The 25,287-nt window shown below is 50.2% G+C and overlaps 1 protein-coding gene across 1 annotated transcript in view; it reads left to right on the forward strand.

Moving 5' to 3' along the window:
* Positions 1–25,287, forward strand: part of Efcab6 (EF-hand calcium binding domain 6) — a 181,939-nt gene that overhangs the window by 119,407 nt on the left and 37,245 nt on the right. The window contains exons 23-25 of the mRNA XM_013025738.1: positions 5,009–5,180; positions 7,892–8,083; positions 24,349–24,576. Coding sequence (XP_012881192.1) covers positions 5,009–5,180; positions 7,892–8,083; positions 24,349–24,576 — 592 coding nt within the window. The remainder of the gene's footprint in view (positions 1–5,008; positions 5,181–7,891; positions 8,084–24,348; positions 24,577–25,287) is intronic.

Genomic DNA, 25,287 nt, shown 5'->3' on the forward strand with positions numbered 1-25,287 from the left:
AAGGTCCCATGTGCTCATCGCCAGCCGAGTCCCCAGACCCCCAAGGCGTCCCACTTGGGCTTTGCCCCCAGCCATTTTCCTTTTAGTTATTTCTTTCAGGTACCTTTTCAGATAGAGTCTCAGTCTTTTGTGAGGCCTGGACCATGATCCTCCTATTTCTGCCTCCAGAGTAGCTGGGATCATAAGCATGTGCCCCATGCCCAGCTGAGGCTGTTGAACCAGCCACTGCATACTGAGTTGTACAGACTTGTTCCTTTATGTTTCTAAATGTTTATTTCCCATTTTCCTCCTCTGCTTCTTACTGGGCCTTCTGGGAGATTCCCTCAAGTTGAGCTCCCACCTCTTTTTTCAGGCCATTGTTGATGTTCTCGTGTGCGTGCGTGTGTGCGTGCGTGTGTGTGTGTGTGTGTGTGTGTGTGTGTGTGTGTGTGGTGTGCTGCCTCTCACTTCTCTCAGTTAACAATGAGCTTTTTTTTTTGTGGGTCCTGGGGCTTGAACTCAGGGCCTGGGTGCTGTCCCTGAGCTCCCTTTTGCTCAAGGCTAGTGCTCTACCACAAGAGCCACAGCTCTACTTCTGGCTTTTGGGCAGTTAATTGTAGAGATAAAAGTCTCCATGGACTTTTCGGCCCAGGCTGGCTTTGAACTACAGTCCTCAGATCCCAGCCTCCTGTGTAGCTAGGATTACAGGTATGAGTCACTGGTACCTGGAGGTCTCTCCTCAGTGTGGCTTTACAGCTGTCCTTCATATTTGATGCATTTCTCAGAAATCTGCTAGAGTACAGTGAGCTCCTGGGAGCGGCTCAGAAGACTGTGACTGGGGATGCTGACTTGGGTCCCAGCCACAGGGGAGGTGGGCTTGTGAGTACCTCCCCTTCACTCTGGGGCTGGTCCGATCCTCCAGAGAGCGGAGTGACCAGATAAAATGCAGATGCCCAGTTAAATTCAAACTCCCAAAAAGTAATAATCTATAGTATGAGTATGCTCTTTACAATATTTGGGATACATTTACCTGATATTCTATTACCAGGTACCAGTTGGGATCGTTGTTGTCATTTATTTGTTCATTCACTGAACCTGGCAGCTAAGCAGAGAGGACTCTGGGTGGATTGTGGTGTCACGGAGTCAGTGTGAGACTAAAGGATAATTCCACTGGCTCTCTGCACTGCAGGCCGGCTTTCTTCCTCTTTTGAGTCACGCGGTCTTCTTTTATCACATGACTTACAAAGTCCATTGTAATTTTTATCTTTGTTCCTCTGTAAGCAAATGTCCTTTTTTTCTCCCCACAGGCTTGTTTCAGTATCTTTCTCTGCGTCTTGGTTTCTTGCAGCGTGGGTATGTTGAGCTGGGTGTAGATCATTTAAGAGAGCTCTGCCTGGGGCTCTTCCAACTTCCTTGCACCTCTTTAGTGTCTAATATTAATTTTGGAAAAGTCTTGGCTGTCATTACCTCAAATGCTTTTTCTGTTCTTTTCCTTTTCTCCTGAAATTTCAATTAAGCAGACATTTCCCCAGAGTTCTTAGACGTTGTGTTTTGGTCTCTTTTTTCCATTCTTTTTTTTGGTCGTGGGGCTTGAACTCTGGGCCTGGGCACTGTCCCTCAGCTCTTTAGCTCAAGGTGAGCACTCTACCATTTGAGCCAAAGCACTACTTCTGGTTTTCTAGTGGTTAAATGGAGATAAGAGTCTCATGGAGTTCCTGCTCTGGCTGGCTTTGAACCATGATCCTCAGATCTCAGCCTCCTGAGTAGCTAGGATTACAGGTGTGAGCCACCAATGCCTGGCTTTTTTTCCCATTCTTAAAGTTTCCAGCCTGCTGACAAGCCCATCAGAGGCCATCTCCATCTCTGTGCTGCAGCTCTGTGTGTCTGGCGTCTCCTTTGGTTTTCAGAGTTCCCATCTCCCTGTTCACTTCGTCCATGTGTCCCTGCGCACATTCTCCGTACCCCTAGATCCCTACGTGATCCCGGTGTTTCCACTCAACTGTTCCAGAACCTTTACAGCTGAGGCTGGTGGCCATGTGCATTTGTCTCCTCAGACTGTGTCTTTACTGCTTTTTGGAATGCCTTGTGGTTATGTTGTTGAAAGCAGATGTGATGTATTGGGTAATAACAAGGAGAGAGATGGATAGTCCTGTGTGGTGAGGTTGAATGTGAATCTGGTCAGGTTTAGGGTTGTGGTTAATGTCTGCTGTTCATGCCAAAAGCCACAACTTCCTCTACTGTCCTTGTTTGCATATCTCCTGTTTTCTCTGGGTGTCCACAAGAACGATTTCTGCAGGCCGGGGGATGTGGGAGTGTGGTATCCAGGAGGGCGAACACTCAGCCGATCAGTGGCCTGAGCGTCAGGCCTCCAGCAGTAGCATAGCTTCTGCCTATGTGCGGATGACTAGGGGGCATCACTGACTTTTCCTCAGCTGGGATAGGTCTGCTGAGCTCTCTTCCATGGAAAGTGTTGGAAGGCTCTGGGAATGCGTCACATGGCTTACTCTTCCCTGCTCTTACCACCCACTGCAGGATGAGGGATCCTGCCCAGGCCTTCACTGAGAGGCTGGAGGATTCCTGGAGGTAAAGCCTGCGTGCCTGGACCCACGAGAGTGCCTCCCTCTCACACGCAGCCTCACCGCCTTCATGTGTTCCTGCAGCTTCTGCGCCAGAACACATGCTGGCTATGAGCCTCAAGAGGGCCTTTCTTTCCAGATCCCAGTGTTACCTCCCCCAGAGCCTCAGCTCTTTGCTGGCTTCAAGGAACAGCGGTGTTTGATCAGCTTTTATTGTATGACTGTTAGAGGAGTAACACTTCTAAGTTCTGTGTCCCTTTACCTCCATCCCACATCTTTTTTTTTTTTTTTGTCAGTAGTGGGACTTGAACTCTGAGTCTGGGTACTGTCCCTGAGCTCTTCAGCTCAAGGGGAGCACTCTACCACTTGAGCCACAGTGTCACTTCCTGTTTTCTGGTGGTTTAATGGAGATAAGAGTCTCATGCCTGGGCTGGCTCTGAACTGTGATCCTCAGATCTCAGCCTCCTGAGTAGCTAGGATTACAGACGTGAGCCACCAGCACCTGGCAATCCTATGTCCTTTTATCTCTTGATTTACTTTCTTTTCTTGCTGGAGCACGTCTTGAAGTAATTTTCTAAGAAAAAGCAGACCGGAAGTAATGTTTTGAATTCTTTTTGGTCTGAATTTTTTTTTAAAGTTTTCTCCCACACAGCTTGTCTCAGTCTAGCATCCTGGCAGCCGGGGAGGGGGGCAGGGGAGACATCACTTAGGATTTTGAAATTTTTATTAGTGTGTTTAAGCTTTGAGAAGGCCAACACTGTTGTATGTCCATGTATATATGTGCGCACATATGTGTGTGTATGTATGTATGCAGAGGAGGGAGGGCAGTCTTCAAATGCTGATATGTCCCCTTGTCCCTAAACAGGGTTTCTTCTCACTGAGTGCATCTCCAGCTGAATAAGAATTCATATGCATTCAATGAATAAATCATGGAGAAAAGCAGCAGCTAAATAATTAACAAGGGGATTATAAGAGAGGCTGTGAAAACATAGTCAGGCTGGTACTTCCGCAAACAACAACAAAGGAACCGAGAATTTCTGTAGTCCACCTGTCAATGGGGTGATCAACTTTTTTACGCACTGAAACCTTAATAAGTCTCCATTGCTCAGCCGCTTGTCTCTTCTCAAAGACCTCTTGATGATAAGAATCCCAGCTAGTGGTAATTATATGTAGATTATGCTTTTCTCGCTCCAAAATAGACTTTTCTAAATACTACTGAGATTTGCATATGCATTTGATTTTATTACTACATTTTAATACCACACTGGCAATTCAGCCCGCAGATGAAAAGTACTGATTGTCCTTCTCCTCCATGCCCACCATGCGGGGCGGCGGGCGCAGGTCCTGCAAGGCGCCGCCACAGCTGCATTGTGCAGACGCTTAGCTCTTGGCTGCTCTTGTTTCTTCTTTTTCTTGAGACAAAGTCTCACTACATAACCCAGGTTGGTCTTAAACTTGCAATCCTCCTGCTTCAGTCAGCCAAGTGCCTAGAGTTACAGGCGTGTAACACCATGCTGACTTGTCCTCTTTGGAGGTAGATCTCAGCATCACCGGAAGCTTCTCTCTTGGGCTTACCCAAGTCCCCTCGGGTCTGTTCTGACGTCACGCTCTGTCTGGCTGAGAGGCTGGTAATACCTCAGGAATTCAAGTCTAGAGATGGGAACCTTGAAAGCAATGAAACTCCACTTTGACTCGCTACATCGTTTATAAATGTGCTCTAGATTCTTAAGGAATGCTAGGCCTTGAAGGTGCTTGCCCCCCCCCCCAGTGGGGTGAGGGTCACACAGGGAAGGCGTTTCTGCTCAGATGTCCTTGTGCAGCTCAGAGCTGTAATGGAGTTTTCCTTGAGGAAACATTGCTGGACCAGTCATTGAACAAAGGTCTTTGGAGAGGCTTGGGCTTCACAACTTCATTTCAACCCCACTGGAGGACAGTACCTCCGGGCATGCCTCTGTGGTTCATCATGGGTTTTGCTTGGCTTTCTTACTCATTTCTGCTGCTCCACCCCTTGAGCCACATCTCCATCCTGGATTTTTTTGGCTGGTTATTTTGGAGATGAAGTTTCTTTTCTGCTGTAGGGATGGCTTCGAACCAGGATCCTCCAGGTCTCAGCCTCCTGAGTAACTAGAATTACAGGCATGAGCCCCTGGCACCTGGCTCTATCAGCCATGTATGATACTGCTGACAGGCCTGGCCTCCCACCCCTCAGGCTCTCAAGACAGAGCACAGGGAGCCCCACTGGCTGGGGTGACCCTCCCTCACCTCTGCACGCCGTTCCTTTGCTTCCTGTGGTCACAGTGTCCGTGTGCGCCTATGACAGGGCTGACTGGCGTGTGGCCACCCACAGCTCCAGGACAGTGTCTTACGCCACACTCTTTGAACTGTTTGTTGAATGAGCAAGCGATAGGTTTTTTTAAACTAATCTGTTGTTTCTTTGTGTGGGGGGGTGGAAGCCTGGAGATCGAAGTGCATGAAAATTCCATCAACTACCTAGACTTCCTGAGAGCGCTGGAGAGCAGCGGGGCGACTGGGCCTCAGTCCATCGATTTCTCCACCCTGAGTCCAGAAGAGATCGTGAAGAGCATCCAGTGTCTGGTCAGCTGCTCCCAGCAGGCCTTGTTCCAGGTATGGTGAACCACACAGTGTTTCTCAATGGAAGCCCATCTTTGTCCATCAAAATCGCCGCCCAGCCCTTCTTCCAGGGCCCATCCTCAGCTCCTCCATTCTCCTTGAGAGTGTAGATAGGTGGTTAGTTTGGGTTTGGGGGGACAAGGAGGTGGGGGCGGGGGGAAGGGAGTCGTGTATATGCTGGCCTCACGTTCACACTTTTTTTTGCTGTTGTTCAAGTCGGGTGCTCTACCACTTGAGCCACATCTCTACACCTAGGTTTTTGTTGATTGGTTGGAGATAAGAGTGTCCCAGACTTTCCTGCAGGCAGCAGGGCACGCTTCCTTCCTCTCCAGACTCCAGGCTGAGGCACCGGCCTGCCTGTCCCCACCTCCTTGGAGCTCTTTGCCATCTGTGGCTCATCAGGATGGTTGGCTTTAGACTCTTGGATTTTAAGAGGTGCACCCTGGAGCCCACATGGGATAGATTAGTGGGGAGATAAACAGAGAGCAGCAGCACCCAGTCCACAACTCCACCTCTGTCCCAAGAGCAGACACGGTCAGTATCTAAGATGCAAACATGTACAGTGTGGACATGACCATCCCAGGGACGACAAGGTGACAGTGGAATGCCTCCAGACCCTCCTGTGCCAAGGCCACCTGCCCAGCAGCCACCAAGGGAAGCTGACACACTTCCTCAGGGACCAGGAGTAGAGGGATGTGGTGGCCACAGCCAGCCAGAGAGCTCAACCCTCTCTACCCACAGCTCCTCCCGCCCCACTGACCATGAACAGCAGGTGTGCCCAGTATTGCCAGATCCTGTCCATGCCACAAGGAGCCTCCTGACCTGTGTCAGCACACTTTCCACAGTTCCCAGAGCACATTGCACACCAAATACATTCGTGTTTAGGACAGCCTTGTTACCTTTTAGCCAGAAGTGGTGCCATCGCCCTCGTCAGGCGTTTCTCAAGCTGGGGTTCTTGGAGGTTCTAAGACCAGTGGGTCTCAGGGAAAACTCCTTAGGGAGAGGACAGGGGTGGGGTAGGGGGTAACAGGAGGACAGGGGTGGGGTAGGGGGTAACAGGAGGACAGGGGTGGGGTAGGGGGTAACAGGAGGACAGGGGTGGGGTAGGGGGTAACAGGAGGAGAGGAAGGGGTATGACTGCTGTGGGATGGCCATTAGGAGGACGCGGGACACGTGTGCATTCCTGTGGGCACCGCAGATGCCCATGTGCGTTGTGTGTCTGAAATGTATCAGCACCTTGCGATCATGGGGCACTGGAAGATCCATGCTTCTAGTTCTCGTGCCTGCCCTATGGCCTGGCATGCTGGGTTTGCACAGGGAACTGGCAGGGTCCTGTGGCCAGAGAGAGCCTTGGGCACAATATTCGCAGCCCACCTGGGCTTCTCCTGTCCTGTAGCGTACCTGTGCCCGTTTTGATGTGGGTCTCCTGAACATGGCTGCTGGGTGCCAGCGGTCTTCCCTGGCGCGTTCCCAAGAGACTGAGTCAGCCTGGCAGCCATGCTGAACCCAGTCCGCCTTTGTGGGGCCGGGGCTGGGGTTCAGGGAGGTCGCAGCATGGAGGTGCACCGCAGAGCCTGATTCAAGACCATGCCTGATCCAGGGCCCCAGGCCTTCTCCACTACTGCCCTGTGCCCCATGCGTGTGTATTTTAGAGTTGTGGGGTTACTCCTGCCCCATGGCCTTGGTGTGCCTGGCTATCCCAGAAATGAGGATTTGCTGCAGGAGTTTGGTTTGGAATTTCCAGGTACATTAAATTCTTATTGTAAGAAAAATCTTAATCTGCCACTTGATAGAGATTTCCTAGTGCAATAAAAAAATGAATGATTTTGTTTTGACAGATGGAAAAAATGTGTGTTCTTTTTATAGCACATTTTTGCACTTTCAGTTTGACTACTGAACACTGAACATTGACAAGTTCCCAGCATAGACCCAGCCCCGCCCCCCAGACCGGGCAGGGGCAGGGTCCTCTCCCCACGCCAGGCCCCTCCCGCCCCTCAGCAGTGTGAGTGCCACAGCCCACAGCTGTGGGGAGAGCCCCTCCCCCATGACCAGGGGTCTGCCAGTCCCTCCTGGTGAGAGGAGATGGAGGCTCCTCGTGGAGGACCCCTCCCCACACACGTTCCTCTGTCCACCCACTACATCATGCTCAGGAACAGGGACAGGTTCCATGACATTTTGGGCACCAGCGGCCAGGGTACCTCTCCTTCTCTCTTATTTCTGATCTCCTTCCCTCTTACCTCCATCTCTTCCAGAAATCTCTGAAGCTCTGACAGGGCTTGTCTTCATTTTCTTAGTCCTCTGATAAAGATGTGTTTATTTAGCAATTCAGAATTTACAAGGGACCATATTTATTTATATTGTGGTTCTAGGTCTGGGATTTGAATTCAGGGCCTTGCCAGACTCTTTCTTAGCTTTTTTGCTTGAGGCTAGAATTCTACCACTTGAGCCACAGTTCTACTACTGGCCTTTTGCTGATTAATTAAAGATCAGAGTCTTGTGGACTCGTCTTCTCCAGCTGGCTTTGAACCTCAGTCCTCTGATCTAAGCCTCCTGGGTAGCTAGGATTATAGGCATGAGCCACCAATGACCTGCTACGAAGGACTTTTATATACTAGATTTCATTTTCATTGAACAGAAATGATACTTAAGGAAATTATTTTTTAATACTCAACAGCATTTGTCATCTTTTCCTTTCATGTTTTTAGGTGTTTTCTGCTGTGGATAAAGAAGACACGGGGTTTGTGAAGGCCACAGACTTCGGGCAAGTCCTTAAAGAGTTTTGTTGCAAACTTACAGATAATCAATATCATTATTTTTTGAGGAAATTGAAGATTCATCTCACCCCCTTCATACACTGGAAATACTTCCTCCAGAACTTCAGCTCTTTCACAGAGGAGGTAAGAAATCTGTAGAGGTAAGTATGTCTTTGCGAAAAGGAGCTACAATTAGTTTCTGAAAAATGGGTAATTGATTAAAAACAGGTCAGATAAATTGGCAATCACATCATGTAATTAGCTCATTTTAAAGGAAAAGTTAGTGCCAATCCTCCATAGAGTCTTGGAGCAATAGACTATGCATCCTCTGGTTTGGGGGACATTTTTATTATATCTTGTTTTGTGTTTGTGTTTTTGTCCTAATGGTCATGGGGCTCGAATTCAGGGCCTGAGGTGCTGTCCCTAAGCTCTTTTTCTCAAGTCTAGTACTCTACCACTTTGAATCACAGCTCCACTTCTGGTTTTTGAGTGGCTAATTGGAGGTAAGAATCTCATGGGGACTCTTCTGCCTGGGCTGGCTGCAAACTGTGATCCCCAGATCTCAGTCTCCTGAGTATCTAGGATTATAGACGTGAGCCACTGGCACCTGGCTATATTTTGTTTTGTTTTCAAAAAATCTTGGGAGTTTGCTGTGGTCTGATGAGTTGACAGTTCTAAAGACTCCTGATTCCGGAAGATGGCAGACAGGCAAGGCCTGCTGCGCTGACCCTGGCGATACCCTGGCTGTCTGGCTCTGGCTGTGTCCTGGCACAGCCCAGAGGTGAGCATGGCAGGGCTGGGTTCCGACAGAGGCATATGTGGCAGGAGGAAGGTCCCAGAGAACTGGGGTGGGGGAGGGGAGGGGAGGGGGCAGAGGGTTGAGCTTTCTGGAGGACATGGGAAGAGGACATGGGATTCTTCCTTCTCTTCCCCTGCCCATCCCTCTTGTACGTGCCTTTAAAGAGATATAGATATGTATATATATACACAAACATTGTACAATTTATTGAGTAGTAATGCACAAGCAACTTTTCTCTTGGTTTGGTTTGGTTCTGTCTGGTTTTCTGAAACTGGGTCTCACTGTGTAGCCCAAGCTGGCCTTGAATTTCCCATGTAGTCCAAGCTAGCTTTGAACCCAAGATCATCCTGCTTCAGCCTCCTGAGCAAGTGCTGGGATTACAATTGTACACCACCATACCTGGCTAAAATGAGTGACTTTGAATTGACCACTACCAATTTGTTAGTAGTTGTACGTGCCTTTTGTTTCTCATCTCGCAACACACATGGACCCGAATTGTAGCCACAGTGACCATCTAGCTCCAGGCGCTGGCCATGCCTTTCGTGGCTCTGCCCATGGTAGGCTAGCACTCTATCACTTGAGCCATAGTTCCACTTCTGGATGTTTTTGTGGTTAATTGGTGTTAAGAATCTCATGGACTTTCCTGCCAGGGCTGATGTTGAACCATGATCCTCAGACCTCAGCCTCCTGAGTAGCTAGAATTACAGGCGTAAGCCACCAGCTCCCAGCATGTTACTTGTTTTTAAACTTTATGCAACTGGTTGAGTGTTGTCTTGTGCGCTTGCCTTATTGGCTTTAGTTGGTTCTTATAAGCTGCTATGAAGACAGTCTATTAAATGTATGTATCTGGAAAGGACATGCTACCCATCCATCACCCTCCTCCGGTGGGCTCCTCTGGTGGGCACAGGCAGACTGCCCTCAGTCTCCTCCACCCTCAGCAGCCGTGCCCACACCCAGCACACGTGGACTGCTCACAACAGAATCACTGTTTGGCTATAGGCTGCCTACATCTCCCAGCTGTGCCCCAGGGTTCCTGGTGCACCCCAGCCCGGCCAGGCCAGCCAGCCCTGCCAGCCCTGCCAGCCCTGCCAGCCCCTGGTGTGATCAGTTGTACTAACATTGGCTTCACCAGTCCTGGTGGTTAGTATAAGCAAAACCTCTCAGCGCCTGTCTGTATCCAGGGTTATCCTTTGCACATCACCTGTAGGGATTCTGGTCGCTTGGTACCATGGGAGCAGCAAATGCCTTTAAGACTGTGCTGTGTCTTTGCTCTTCATTTATAGTGACCTTTGCTACTTTTGTGTGTGTATGTGTGGTGCTGAGGACCATACTCAGGGCTTTTCCAGGCTGACTCACTCTTCCTCTGAGCGGAATCCCAACCCCTGACCTTTGCTACTGTTGATGATACCTTTGTGATTTTCCAAGAAAGATGTATTTGCCACGAGCAACTTTGGGGGGAATACAGGAAAAGCTGGAAAAGAAAGCAGTCACATCTGCATTTGGCGAGATCCTGCTGAGCTCAGGGCCCACATGCACATGTGCCCCTTGCAGGATTCCCCAGGAGGAAGGCAGGAGAAACAGACTCCACGTGGGACAGACATGTTCCACACAGGACAGACTCCACATGGTCACAGAACCACATGGCCCCCTGAGCAAGGAGTGGTAGCACAGGCCCCATTCAGAGCTGGTGCTTGTGCTCTGTTTAGTCCGTGTCTCCTATTTGCAGCGTGGGTTAGCACTGCGTACGGACTCTGGCTAATGTCACTAGTGGCACTGGATGCTGTGGCAGTCATTGGCATCTCCCCAGCTTTCCCTTCACAGCCTTTTTTTTTTTTTTAACAATTCCAATGCTTTTTCCAGCTTCTGCTTGTAATTTACCTGTCCCTGAACACTGTGCTTTTGTAATTCTCACATTTTCAAGTATCCAAAAGATAAAATAACCAAAGCCAAAGGATAGGGATAATTTTTTTACTGGTCTTGAAGGATATTTTTCTAGTAGGTTGAATCACGTGAAATTGCCATTTAAAAAATCACAAACAATTGAACCCTGACCATCCACACACCTTGAGCTAAGATTTGCAGAAGTCGCTCATGTCCATGTTACACTATTTGGAATGTGCCAGTGACTGAAGAGCCCTGAAATTCCCCCCAGGCGGCAAGGTAGACACGTTGATGGACTTCCCTCCCATCCCTGCTGCGTGATCTCTCTGGGGAGGGGCGGCGGGAAGCCTGGACTCACTGTTCAGCCTGAGGCCTGCTGGGGATTTTCTAGACTTCTACAAGTCTTTTTTTAACCTGCATTTTTTATTTATATGAAAGCAACATATGCCCATGTAGAAATGCAATTGGAATATGGTGACAGACCCGCCCGCTCCCCAAGCCGCCACTGTGGTTGCCGCCGTGCCTTGTGTGGGATTCCTTTCTGCTCCCCAGGGGCCCCTGCCTGTGGGCATGGCCAGGATGAAGTCTGCCCAGATGAGGCAGAAGCAAAGGCCTCTGGGAGCTATTGCGGGCCTGGTGGGGCCTCTACCTGGGGTCTCTGGTCACACAAGGACTTCTGAGCATTGAATGATGGCAGTACCAGCACTTCTCTGGAATCGAGTCCAGTCACTCAGGGTCCCCCTTTCCCTCTCCCCCCCGTGTGTGTGGGTTCCACTGTGCGGACCCCAGCACTCTCCTCATCTGTGCACGTTTCCCACAGGAGCACAGCGCCGGGCAGGTGCCTGGCCTGGCTGTGGGCACACAGGTGTGGCCTGTGCCTTCCAGGGCCTCATTCTGCCGGGGACACAGGAAAGGGCTGTGTGGAGGATCAGATGTTGATTCCTGTGCCGACCCAGGCAAGCACAGGAGGCCGGGCTGTGGGGAGATGTGGAAGCGAGGGAGCCGGTGATAGCAGGTGACGTGCAAGGATGACAGGGGACAGTTGACTGGAGCCCTGTGTGGGCCAGGAGAACCGCAGCCGGTCCTTCACGCTGTCCACCGTGGGATGGGTGAAGATGAGGCTACAGGAGACGCTATCAGCAGAGGCCATGGGAAGACCTAGTTACGTCAGGTCCTGTCCTGAGGGTGCCACCGGAGTCACGGGGTGAGCACGGTGGATCCTTCAACCACCCCCGCCCCATCCCAGGAGTCACCTTCGACCCCACATCCTGCATGAGGCGGCAGGTGTTAGACGTGCTCAGAGATGGATGCCGGGGTGGGCGGGGTCCAGGCCCCTGCCAGGGCTGTGCCATGGGCGGGGCTTCAGCAGCTCAGTTGTGCTGACCCAGAGCTGGCCCAGGACAGGGCTCAGAGAGGGTATTGCGAGGCTGACCACAACAGCACACCCCCTGCCCGCGTCACCACGAATAAGGGAACCTGTGGGTTTCCTCTCCCCCTGTGTACCTCTGCCCGTAGGTGGGCCCAGGAAGTGGCTGGGAGAGACGCCAGGCCCCACATCCTTTGCTGCCCTCTGTAGCTGTCTCCTTCCAGCCAGGAAGGAGAATTGTTGGTGATGGCTGAGCTGGGAGAGTGGAGTGCTCAGCCATGCAGTGTGACTGGGACGTCAGGTTAGAGGAGAACCAGGACTGCTCATCACGACGCCTTCCAAAGTTTAATCCTGGGGCTTCCAGAGAAAGGAAGCGTCTTAACAAATAGTAGGAATCATTAATGCATCGCCCTGGAGCTCATTAATATGGCTCTAGTGATCCCGTCCCTCTGGGAGATGCTTGGGAGGCTAGTAATTAAAAAGAGATTACCCAAAAGTAATTAAGGCAGTAAGTACCACCGCACCAGGGAAGTTCACTGTGAGTCATCCCTGACCAAGCAGACCCCAATCCTGGGAGAGGAAAAGGAAGTCACACTTGAGACCCCAGGGCCCTGACTAGGTTGAAGTCTGCAGAGTCTGATGTGGCGCACTCCTCTTCATCCTCCGCTGCCCTTCCATCTCTGGGCCATGATCTATGCGTATGATGTGCGGACCCCTCCCCACATCGGGTGCAGCTTACATTCACATCCCTGCTCCCTGCTTTTGTTGGCCCTCTCACCCCACACCCCAGTACTGCTGCCGCTCCTGAAGCACCCCTCCATCAGCGAGCACTCCTCAGGTGCCAGCCTGGGCCGCCGGCACCGCAGGCTCACCCGCCCCAGGTCAAGGTCTCACTGTGGCAGACCCGGGAGACCCTGCGGGTCATTCCTGTGCAGGAGGACCCCGGGCCAGCGAACTGGGAGGCCTGCGTGCAGCCGGGGAGATGACAGTGACTGACTGCATCACTCCAGACAAGAGCCAGGCCTGCCCTCCACCACCGGTGCCACCATCCGGGCCGAGGTGCAGGCTGGGAAGCCCTGAGGCAGAGGAGCAAGACAGCCTGGGCAGCAGGGCCCTGGTGACTCCACAGCGCACCAGAAGCAGTGTCTGCCTTCCTCAGGCGCCCGCTCACTTCCGGAAAAACATACCAGCTCGCTGGTAGAAAATCCCTCCTGCTCATCATTGCTTTTTCAATCCTAAATTGCAATTTCATTATCTTCTGTGAATATGGAAATAATATCCAGTAATGAAATATTTTTATAGAAACACATGCTTAGTCAATGCAGAATCATTATTTTGGCAAATTCTAGCAAGCAGAGAACCAATGAGAACCAAAGTCCTTACTTGGTGTAATTATGATCTATACATATGTATGGGCTGTAAAGTTATTTATGTATTTTAAAAAAAACTTAAGATGATTTTCCTGCCAGGTAATGTGGCTCATGCCTGTAACCCTAACTGCTTCGGGAGGCTGAGTCCTGAGGACTGCTTTGTGAAGCCATGCAGGGTAGGGAAGTCTATGAGACTCATCACCAGTCAATCACCAGAAAGCCACATTTAAGTGATAGAGCTCCAGCCTTGATCAAAGAAAAAAAAAAAACACAAACAAGAGTGTGAGGCCCTGAGTTCAAGCCCCAGTACCAGCACCAAACAACAACAAAAAAAGATCCAATTTTCCTTTAAGGGAGAATCGAGGAGTCCGCGGTCCTATCTCAGCAGCTAAACAGGGCCGGGGCTTGGATGGGAGAGAAATGAGGAATGGAGTGTTTCACACAGGCCTTGAAGCTCACCAGAACCTCTGTAGTCTTTATGAACACCACGTTAATATTAGTTGCCACATTATATTGGTGTTACTTCAATTTATGTCTGCTTTTATTGTCAATGGAGCAAGATCCATGTATCCCTAATGAATGTGATGAGGAATGCGGGTTGACTTCCTAGGCAGGGCACTAAGATGGTTGGAGATAAATTAACCCTGTTACTGAGGCGGCCTCGTGACTGCCGTTTTTCTCTCCCGCTCCTGGTGTTGAGAGCAGCTCTGCCGAGTGTAAGTCCAGCCGTGCCGTTTTGAAGGTGTCCTCTGACTTCCATTGCGCTTGCTGATGCACTGCACGCTCTCTCGACCTGTGGCAAGTTGTCCGGGGTAACTTGGGGTGTCCTTGGTGGCGTCAGGGGAGAGGGGGCCACTGATGGCTATGCACGTACATGAAGGCAGGCTTGTACTCTCGAGGCGTGGGTGTATGTGTGTGTGCATGCGTGTGTGCATGCTTGTGAGAGCAGGGCCCAGCGGTGTGTGTGGCCACCCTGGGAGCCGGGGAGGCAGCTCGCCTCATCCCTCTCTCGGGCCTGGCAGGCCCACTGGCCTTCCTGTTGGTGGAGGACCTAGGAGGGACCTGCTTCTTCTGCATATCGCATCATACTGGCAGCCACACCCCAGTATCTGCCCCCCACCCACCCCAGGAGAGCCTGCATAGAGAAAGCGAGGGACAGCCGTGATGTCACAAAAGACACCCAGCCATGGCCGGGCCTGCTCCACTGGTGCACTGCTGTCATCTCAAAGTTACATACAACTTCTGTCTCCCAGCTGGTTTCTCCCCACATGTGAGTCCTGAGCTGTGAGGCATCAGAAGTTTCCAGCAACATGGACAGTCTAAGGGCTGGGCACCTTCTTGCTCTGTTGGGGAGCAGGGAGGGGCGGCTTCCAGGGGAAAGGAACGTGACTGCTGCTGCTTGTAAAAACATGGAGGTGGCTGTGCCCAGCTTGCTTCTACCTGACCTCTGTGGGCTCAGCCCGGGGTTCCCCCTGACATAGGGCTGTTTTCCGCCAGAAGCCAGGGCTGTGCACAGCCAGCAAGGTCCAGAGGAAGGCACACCCTACTGCACCTCCAGCAGGCCAGCCGTGCGCATGGCTGCAAGCCCTCACCTCCACGCCCGGTGTTCCTGGAGGGCGAGCCCTTGTCCACGTTGGTGTCCCCAGCACCCCGGTGTCCACCAGCTGAGTGCTGGCTGGGGAGGCCTGGGCAGGTCCTCCCCAGCTCACAATTCCGCCAGCCTTCCCTCCTGAGACTGTGTTGGGGCCCTTTTCTTGGTTCCCTGCCTCAGTGTGACCTGAGCAAGTCCAGGCAAGCTCCCCTTCTTCACCCCCTTTGATCCCCTAAGCATTAGAGTCGGTCTTCACTGGTGAATCTGCCAGGCCATGGTGATGTCAGGAAGCCAGGAGAGGCTGTGCCTGCCTGGAGATCTTGCAGGGGAGATCTGAGCATGGGAGGAGGGGGCACTGACCAGGAGGCGGAGTGGGGGAACAGGATGCGGACTTCTCACTTTATAGCTTGCGGCCCAGCTGCCGTGTTCCGGCTGTAAGCCTCCCTTCAGGCTGTGAGTCTTTGCACTCAGCACCTAGCAAGTGTGAAAGCAAACAACCAGTTCCCGGCCACCTGGGGGTCCAGGCTCAGTGGGGGACAGGGAGGACCGACTCTCGGGTCCATCTGTGCAGGTGACTAGTGTGCCACTGAAATGGCTGTGATCCTGCCTGAACAAACCAGAACATTTTGTGTCTCAGCTGGTGCTGAAGCCTGAGTTTGAGTGATTTGTGCCAAGAGATTAGGAGGGAGGAGGAAGGTACCTACTTGGTGATTGTGCCTATCCAATCACCGTCACCTTCTTGTCACCAGCAGTCAGATGTCATCATCAAAATGCTGGCAGAGCTCATGCCTGTAATACCAGCACTTGAGAGTCTGAGGAAGGAGGACCCCAAGTTCTGGAGTTCGGGGCTACCTGGCTGACAGGCATAGGGCATGTGAGCAGCAATGCTCCATAAATTAGATTGGCCAGTCCCCTGACAGCCTTATGGCGGGGGCCGTCACCAGTCCTCGTTTACAGAGGAGGAAATGGGCTATACAGGAGAGATGCTCCAGGCCTAGGCCTCAGCTTCCTTCCCCACGACAGGACTGCAGTGTGTGTGCACCACCCCGCCAGCCAGAGCCGGCGTGCTCAGAGCCCACGCTGGCACTCACGGCCCCTATTATTATTTTATCAGTGAGTGCATGTTAAATGCCCAGTAATGAGGTGATTACATGGTGTAGAATTTCCCTGGGTGGAAGAATTTAACAGTTTCATAAATGACTTCACCTGTGAGTTTATTGAATCATTAAAGGGTCGAGGGGTAGCATCCGTGTTGCCGTTTTATTTCTCTGTGTTTTATGACAATTTCACACTATCAAAGGATTTATGAATTGGGTGCTTGCAGAGGGCTTGGCATAGATTCTTTGCTGCCTGACAGAGGTAAGCTGCACAGCTGGAGAGGAAGACCAGGAGGAGGAAGAAGAGGAGGAGGAAGAAGAAGAAGAGGAGGAGGAAGAGGAAGAAGAGGAGGAAGAGGAGGAGGAAGAAGAAGAAAAGGAAGAAGAGAAGGGGAGAAGGAAGAGGAAGAAGAGGAGGAGGAGAAGGAGGGAGGGAGAGCCTCCTGGGCAGGTGAGGAAGGTGCAGGCGCTCTGATCCAGGGTGGAGGCTGGAGGAGCAGCACAGCGGTAAATGTGGGCGGGGCCTCGGGGAGGGGGGGTGGCCTGTGTGGAGTCCTGAGGGTGGGGGAAGCAGCAGACTCAGCACATTGAGGGGGGGGACCTTTGAGTCTCCAGGACAGAGTTTGAGTCTGCTCAGTGCAGCTGCCTGGGGCTGTTCCCTCCCCACCTCCCCCAGTCTCTGGTGTCTCTGAGCTCCTGGGTTCCAGTTCCAAGTAGGCACCTTGTGTCCAGGCGCATGGCAGGCGGTGGGGCATGGCCCTGCTGGGGCCATGGCCCTGCCGGGGGTGGGGATCAGGGTCAGTGCTCAGAAGCTCTTGTAGGACACCAGGAGACCCAGCACGGCTCCTGGAGGTCTGGTGTTGGCGCCTGGCTTGAGCAGATTTCATCCTGACCATCCCTTGCACCCAGGGCCACGGAGGGGCGCCACCCCCGGGGCTGGGGCCTGCTCAGGTGGCACAGGCCCGAGGGACTGCACCTGCGTCCACTCCGTTCTCATCTGCAGTTTTCACGCTCCATCTCTCTCTCTTTTTATTGACAGGCAGATTTGCTACTGTTGTTATTTTTAGCATTCATTTATTCACTGTAAATACAAATGAAGATACAGTACAATTAATTTCTTTGCTAATCAAAATATTTGATCAAATGAAGCAATTTTTCAATTCTTAGGACTAATTACACCTTTCTCTAAAGGGAAGTGGAGGAATTCTTCACTGAGTATTTCTAATTAGGATTTTTTTTTGCTACCTGCTGAGTTCCTATTCTGTATGAAATTTCAGATTTTTTTTTTCCTTCCTGTAAGGAGTCTGCATAGTCAGAGCATGCTGACCGCTCGGTAAAGCAAGCAGTCTGATGATCTCTAAATTAACATGTGGCTATGTTCTTTTCCTTCCTGCCTGCCTTTCTGCCTTCCTAGCTAGGATGCTGTCCCTGAGCTTTTTCCTCAAGGCCACTTGAACCACAGCTCCTCTTCCAGTCTTGGTGCTTAATTGTAAGTAAGAGTCTCACGGACTTTCCTGCCTGGGCTGATGTTGAGCTACAGTCCTCAGATCTCAGCGTCCAGCGTAGGTAGGATTACAGGAGTAAGCCACAGGTGCCAAACTGTTTTTTAAAGAAAATTGTTATTCTTTAAACAAAGATGTACAGGATAAGTCAGGTAAAGAGTACATTTCTTTTTTTGACAGGTAGCCTTCCCTCGCTCTCTCCCAGTTTTTCCTTCCCATCCCCACAAGGTGTATAGTTCATTTTCAACAGAATTCTAACGAGCACCACTGCTGCCTTTGTTCCCTCTGCTCCTCCATGCTGTGCTGCCCTTACCTTACTCAAGACAGATAACTGAACAAATAAAAAGGAAATGAGCCAGGCACCAGTGGCTCATGCCTGTCATCCTAGCTACTCAGGAGGCTGAGATCTGAGAATCACAGTTCAAAGCCAGGCAGGATAAGTCTGTGGGACTCTTATCGCCAATAAACTACTAGAAAACTGGAAGTGGCGCTGTGGCTCAAGTGGTAGAGCACTAGCCTTGAGCTGAAGAGCTGAGGGACAGCACCCAGGACCGGAGTTCAAGCCCCACAACCGACAACAACAACAAAAAAGGGAAACGAAACAAGAAGGAAAAAAAAACTCTTGTTTCCATTATCTAGAGTTCATTTTGATAAATATTATTTTATTTTATTTTTATTGTGAAAATACTGTACAGAGGGGTTACAATTACATGGGCACGATAATGAGTACATTTCTTATCAAGCATTGTAGCCTCCTCCTCTGTTTCCCCTTCCCACCCATTCCCATCCTCCCTCTGCCCCCCCAATCCTCTTTGCCCCCTCCCCCCCACCAAAGTTGTAAAGTTCGTTTTCGACATAACGACTTGTACACCTCATTGTTGCAATGGGTCCACCTGTATCCCTATTTAAACGATTTGTTTTTCCCCTTCCCCTCCACAAATTATACCGACATGAAATACAGTGAAAGCAGGGGTTATACTGTGGGGGAGGGACATACAAAGCAACAAAGAAATAATCTCATAAATGTGTTAGAAACAATTGTATGAAAGAAAAAAAACATTTGAATACATATCTTAAGGTTCATTTCCCTAACATCACCTTATCTGACCTTTTCTGCTTGACTCAGACATAAACTAGATATTGCAAATAAGGGAAACCATGGGACCTATGTTTCTTTGGGCCTGGCTTACTTCGCTTAATATAATTGTTTCCAAGGATGAATATTATTTTAAGCAATCAGATGCACATAGTCCTTGTGCGTCTGCGTTCCTCCCCGCAGTGTCCTCCCTCCGTGTCACTGCACGTGGATGCCTCGCGTCCTGTGTACAGTTGTATTTTTAACTTGACATAGGGCCTGGGCCGTGCTAAGCTGCCTCACTCTCTGGCACGCTCAGGCAAATGCCCTCTTGGACACACCAGGAGAAAGCCACCGCGTGTCCCTTTTCCACGGCTGTTGACGATCTAAAAGTTGACTGGGCTGGGCTGCCCCCTGTTCTCCCTCATTCTAAGCGCAGCCCCTTTCACTGCTTCCTACGTAGAAACTAGTGAGACCAGAGCTGGATTAGTCAACTGTTGCTGTGTAACAAACAAACTCTGGGCACAGAAAACAGCATTGCCAAACTAGGCAGGACCCAGCATCGGTGCAGATAACCCGCTCGGTTTTGCAGGCACTTTAGAAGTCTCTGGTCCTGTGGTCTTCATTGAACATTTTTCAGCTTTATGGTCCCAGTAGAAACCACCCTTTGAATCTAGGTCTGTGCCTAGATCTCAGTGTGAAGCCCAGTCTTCTCCTGGTCCAGGGCCCTGGGCAGCTCCAGCAGCTCCATGTCACTAAGCCGAGAGGTTCATTACATTGTGTACATTCGATGCAAAGTACTGGGACTTGAACTCAGAGCCTTACACTCTCTCTCCTTAAGAAGAACGGAAGAGGAGGAGGAGGAGGCTGGTGCTCTACTACTTGAGCCACATCTCTGTTTCTGGCTTTTTGATGGCTAATTGGGGATAAGAGTCTCATAGAAGTTGCTGTGCCGGCTGGCTTGAAATCAAGATCCTCTGGCCCCTGAGCAGCTCGGATCCCAGGCGTGAGCCACTGGCAACCCCGATCTGGATGTCATTTAGTAATAATTTCACTTTGTGGTGGGGTTTTGCCCCACGGCTGCATTCTGGGTTGGAGGATGCCTGTCCTTACAACAGCTCACTGGTGAAGGCAAGAGATCTGGCTAACTCCAAAATGCTGAACTGGGGAATATTTGCACACTAGGCTGTGAGCCCCGGTGGACACACCTGCCCACCCACTGCGTCTTGCCCTTGGCTTCACTCTCACCTTGCTGTAAGCTGTAGGTTTGGGTCAAATAAGGAAGCTTTGAAGCTTTGCCCTCCTCAGCCCTAGTCAGCCGGTCTCCTAAGCAGACCCCTAGCAGTGTGATGGTCACTGCCAAGCCGGGAGGCGGCAGGACAGGACCCAGTGCACAAGGGTGTGGTCAGTGCTGGCTTAGGATTCCTCCAAACGCTCTAGATTGCTGCCCCATATAGAAATGTCCTGTTTTATCCCGCCATTCTCCTCACTTCAGATGCTCGAGATAGCTTTTTTTATTATTATTAAACTTATATTTAAAGTTACTTTAAATTTAAAGTAGCTTTGCAAAGGGGCTTCAATCCAACATGTCCGTTTATGAGTTAGATAAATCTTAGGGAACTTTGCTACAAATCCACTGGGGCCCGGGAATTCTTTGTGGAGAGATTATTTCCATTCCAATGTCGCTGTTTGTTTTAGGTCTGTTTCAATCCTTGTGGTTCAACTTTGGTAGCTTGAGGTTCTCTAGAAACACATCTCTTTCTAACACTTTTCTGGTTCACGTAAAAGCTTGTGAAGTATTCCACTTGTATTTGTTGAGATATCTTCTTTTTCATGACCAAGTTTCTTTATTTGGGTGATTTCTCATTTTGGTCTGGTTGACTACAGGCTTATCAATTCTACTTTTTGAAAAACTAGACTTTTGTTTTGTTGACTCCTTGTATAGTTCTTTCTGTCTCTAGTTCATTGATTTCTGCTCTAATATTATTTCTTTCCACCTTCTGGCTTTGGGTCTGGCTTGATCTTGCTTTTCTAGTAACTTTTAAGGTGCCTCATTAGGGTATTAATCGGTGATCTCTTATTTTATTCAAACCAGCGCTCATAGCTCTAAACTTTCCTCTTAAACTGCCTATATACATGGGCACATCTGAGGAAAGCTAGGAGTAGAACACAGAATTAGAAGGAAATGGGAAAAAAATAAAACAGAGGGGCCCATCAGCTGCACTGGACATTGATGAAAACGAACTGAGCAACTCAAGGGCAGCGATGGGAGGGAGAGAAGGAGAGGGAAAGAGGAACAGCTTACACTAAGCAAAAGGAAAGAAATGCACATATCACCTGAGTCAGAAAAAATAGTTGTAATTCCAAAGTTTATAGAGTTCATAAGCTTTATAGACCATGGTAATAACAATGTGCCTTCGTGAAGGTTAAAATGTTTGTGACTTTAGCTAAGTATCATATCCCACAATACTGTGAAATTTATGTAATCACTTAATCAAGAAAAAAACTGCCTTTGCTGTGTCCCAGAGATGGCAGGCTGTATTTTCATTTTCATTGTATTTTACTCAAGTGGTTGGGCACCTGCCTACCAAGCATAAGGCCCTGGGTTCAAACCCAGAACCTAAAGAGGAAAAGTATAGAAACTTCTTGTGACTCCAGAGCCTTAATTGTACTCTCCAGCACTGACACCTCTAGTCACTGGATCTGCCGTTTTCCTGGGACTGAGCAGAGCAGAGGCCTGCCACCTTCCTCGTTGCTCATGTGGGCTGTGCTTTCTTTGGACCACCGTAGAGATCTGCTGTGTGCGGCTTCTGCATTAAGCCCTTGGCGATTTTTCGGGAAACAAAAGACTAGAGCCCTTGCCCCCATAAAGTTTATTTTCTGTAGGATAAGAAAGACAAGAGTAAAGGGTCAGAGACCAATAAACAGGAGAGAAAACAAGCTGGGAACAAGATAGGCGGTATGGCATGAGGCTCCAAAGATGCTTTGGAGAAACACTTGAGGGAGTTGCAGGAACAGCAGGTACTCAGGCCTTGAGCAGAGCGGAGCCTGCGGTATCTGAGGCAAGGCATGGAAGCCTTTGGCTCTGAGTACGGTAGAATCCGAGTGAGGTCACAATGCGTCCGGAAGGGCCATTGCTCGGCCGTTGCAGAGCAATAGGTAAAGTCACTTGAGGGCTTGACGTGGTCTGTGTGTTTAGACAAGGTCATCCTCAAGAAAATGAATGGGGCAGGGAGCGGGCTGCTGCTGTGACCACGTGGCTGGACCCCGAGGTGGGGCTGGAGTGGCGGCGTCCACCTCCACGCTGAAGCGGAGCCGCTGGGGCTCACAGGCCAGCGGGGCAGAAAGCCACATCACGGGTGAGCCTCAGACACAGACAGGACAGGCCCCCTTTGCTAGAGTTCAGACCACAGGAGACCACGGTGGACCACAGGAGAGCCGTGGCTGGACTGTCCGAAAAATGTGATAGCAACCTCTGTCCACTTTTCTGTTACCAGCATGTCACACTACATCTGCTGATAGTTATCAGCATTTTACCAAGCTTATTTACAACCCAAGAGAAGTTTTCTGTGGTGTTTGTTTTTGGTTTTTTTGGCAGCACCAGGATCTGAACTCAGGCCCTTGCTCTTGCTAGGAAGGTGCTCTACTGTTTGAGCCATAGCCCCAGCTCTTTCTGCTTTCACTATTTTTTGGCAGTTGTGGGGCCTGAACTCTGGGCCTGGGTGCTGTCCCTCAGCTCTTCAGCTCAACGCCAGTGCTCTACCACTTGAGCCACAGCACCACTTCTGGCTGTTTCTGCTTATGTGGTGCTGAGGAAATCAAACCCAGGGCTTCATGCATGCAAGGCAAGCACTCTTTCCCAGCCCTCACTATGTTTTTAAAATAAGATTTTGCTTTTTGCCTACTCCACCCTGGCCCACAGTCTTCTTCTTTCTGCTTCCTTCCTAGCTGGAATGGCAAGCACTCGCCACCATGGCTGGTCTTGAACTCTTATCCTCCCAGTCTTAAGGATCTGGATTTTGGCACGAGCCATAGTGCCCTGACTGAAACTGGATCTTTATACCTAGGAATATAACCTGTCTCTCCACTTGCAACAATCTTAGTAGACTAAATATAGATTTCTTATATGTCTTCTGCCTTCTGTGTGAATTCATCCCAGCCTATCTGTAGTGATCATTAATGTGATTATAAATTTTTCCACAGTTCACCTAACTAGTTATAGCTACTGTTTTTGTTAATGTACAGTATTGTACTTGTACTATTGTATTGTACTTGTGTTTTCGGCTTCAATGGGACTTCTTTCTCCAAGTGTCTTCCTAAGGTTTCTAGTTATTGTCATGGCCACAATGATAAACATATCTGCAGCGTTTTACTCTTTCTTCTTCACCGATGTAGACATTCCTTGTCCACATCAAAGCTGGAGCTCCAGCAGTGACAGCAAGCCTGCCCCCGCCCCTCCTGACTCTTAATACCTTAAAGTTCACCATTTGGACAGGTGTGGTGCCAGACAGCTGTAACCCCAGCATCCACAAGAGGCTGAGACAGGAGGATCATGAACGTGAGGCCAGCAGTAAAAATGTCTCAAGACTGAAATAGTGTGAGGCAGGTGGGAGAGGGTCTGGTGAATCCTTGATGCAGACTGCTCATCTGAGGTTCCACAGTTGGTGTGCTTCCTTCTTTACTGCTGGGACTGTTTTCTCCAGGGGTGGCTGATGGCTTTTGTCAGCCTTTTGGCCTTTTGGCCTCTGCTAATGTAGAGCCGATCCTGGAAGCATTCAGAACAAACCCTGGCTGGCGCTGGTGAGCCCTTCAAATAGGTGTCAAAGTTGCTAGCTTTTACCTTAGCATTTGCACATTAATACTCATACGAGAGTGATTTCTATTTCTCTCCCTTGCACTGGTCTTGGGTAATATGATTGTCATTACATATGCCTCTTTTTGTGTACTGGAACAGTTTGACTAGTATCAAAATTGTGTTTCCCGAAGTCTCAACACAGCTTGCCCTGAGGGCCATCAATAGGTGCAGATGGAGCGGCTCCCTGACCCTGCACCCTGCCCCTGGCCCCATGCCTCTTGAAGGAGGCTAAGCTCTGGGGTGCCCTACCATCTTTACCTCCTGGCTCATCTCCAAGCCCTGACTTTGGCACCCCTGACACACACACACACACACACACACACACACACACACACACACTACACCTTCTTCCTCCATGTTCCTCAGCACCATGGACAGAGCCTCCTCAAGCTTCCCTGGCTCAGGAGGGCAGAGCCCTAATGCAGGCCATTGCTCCCCCAGTCTCCCCAGTCCTCCCTCCTCCCCACCACAACAGACGTCTCTGCATTCACCAGAATTAAATACATGTGGATCTTGGGAGGTTGCTGGCCACAGGGTCACTTGGCCAAGAGTGCTACAGCAGTGTCGTGTTATCTGGGCAAGCCGCATGCAAACCACCTTCATTCCTGGCCTGCAGTAGAGGCTGTGCGCGCCATGGGCCTCTGGGGTACGGGAACACACTGTGTGAGCAGATGAGAGCTGAGGGTATCCCCTCCCCAGGCGGCCGAGCCAGCAGGGCGTGGCCCCTGGGTAGCCTGGTCCTCCACACTGCCGAGTCTGACCTGTAGTCAGAAACCGATGGGCTGTGTCTTGCTCTTCTGCCCCCACAGAGCTGCTCCTCCCCTGGACTTGTACTCGTTATCAAAGGGATCCGTTTCCATCTGTTTCCCACAGGCTGCTGACGAGTGGGCTGAGAAGATGCCCAAAGACGTACCTCTCCAGTCTCCCCACGAAATGGGCTCCAGAGACCTCCTGGCACGTCTCCACAAGGCAGTGACAGCTCATTACCACACCTTCATCCAGGAGTTCGAGAACTTTGACACCCTTAAATCCAACACGATCTCCAGAGATGAGTTCAGGTCCATCTGTGCTCGCCACATGCAGATCCTGACGGATGGGCAGGTAACCCACACGAGCAGCGCTCTCTTGTTTTTTTCATTGTAATATAGAACGGTTATAGCTACGTAAGTAAGGTCATGAGGACATTTCTTGTCGAACAGTGCTACCACCAACCCTCCCCATTTTCTCCCACTTTCCTTCCCCTCGACTTCCATCCCCCCAAATTGTAAAGTTCGTTTCCAATATGGTGTCTTGTGAGTTCCACTGTTCCTCCTTTGTCCTTTGTCTCACCATTTCTGTGATTTCCCCTTTCTACCCCCAAATCAGATAAACTTATATACAAGACAAAGGGTACAGGGGGTGAACCAAAGGGGGAAATTGAGAAAAAAAATAACTGCATTACAGTACATTAAAAATATCTGTAGTTCCTTAGCATCATTTTATAAGGTCATATGTACATAGCTGTTGAGCTATTGTGATCCTCTGCTACAACTATCCTAGACATGTACTAATTATTATTATTTTTGGGGGGGTCCGGTCGTGGGGCCTGAACTCTGGGCCTGGGCGCCGTCCCTCGGCTCTTCAGCTCAAGGCTAGCGCTCTACTGCTTGAGCCACAGCGCCACTTCCGGCTTTTTTTTTCTTTTTGCTTACATGGTGCTGAGGAATCGAACCCAGGGCCTCATGTATGCAAGGCAAGCGGTCTACCACTGAGCCACCTTCCCAGCCCCACATGTACTAATTATTACTGCAAGTTCTTTTTTTTTTTTTTTTT

This window comes from Dipodomys ordii, unplaced genomic scaffold (assembly GCF_000151885.1).
Source record: "Dipodomys ordii isolate 6190 unplaced genomic scaffold, Dord_2.0 Scaffold87, whole genome shotgun sequence".
Classification (NCBI taxonomy): domain Eukaryota; kingdom Metazoa; phylum Chordata; class Mammalia; order Rodentia; family Heteromyidae; genus Dipodomys; species Dipodomys ordii.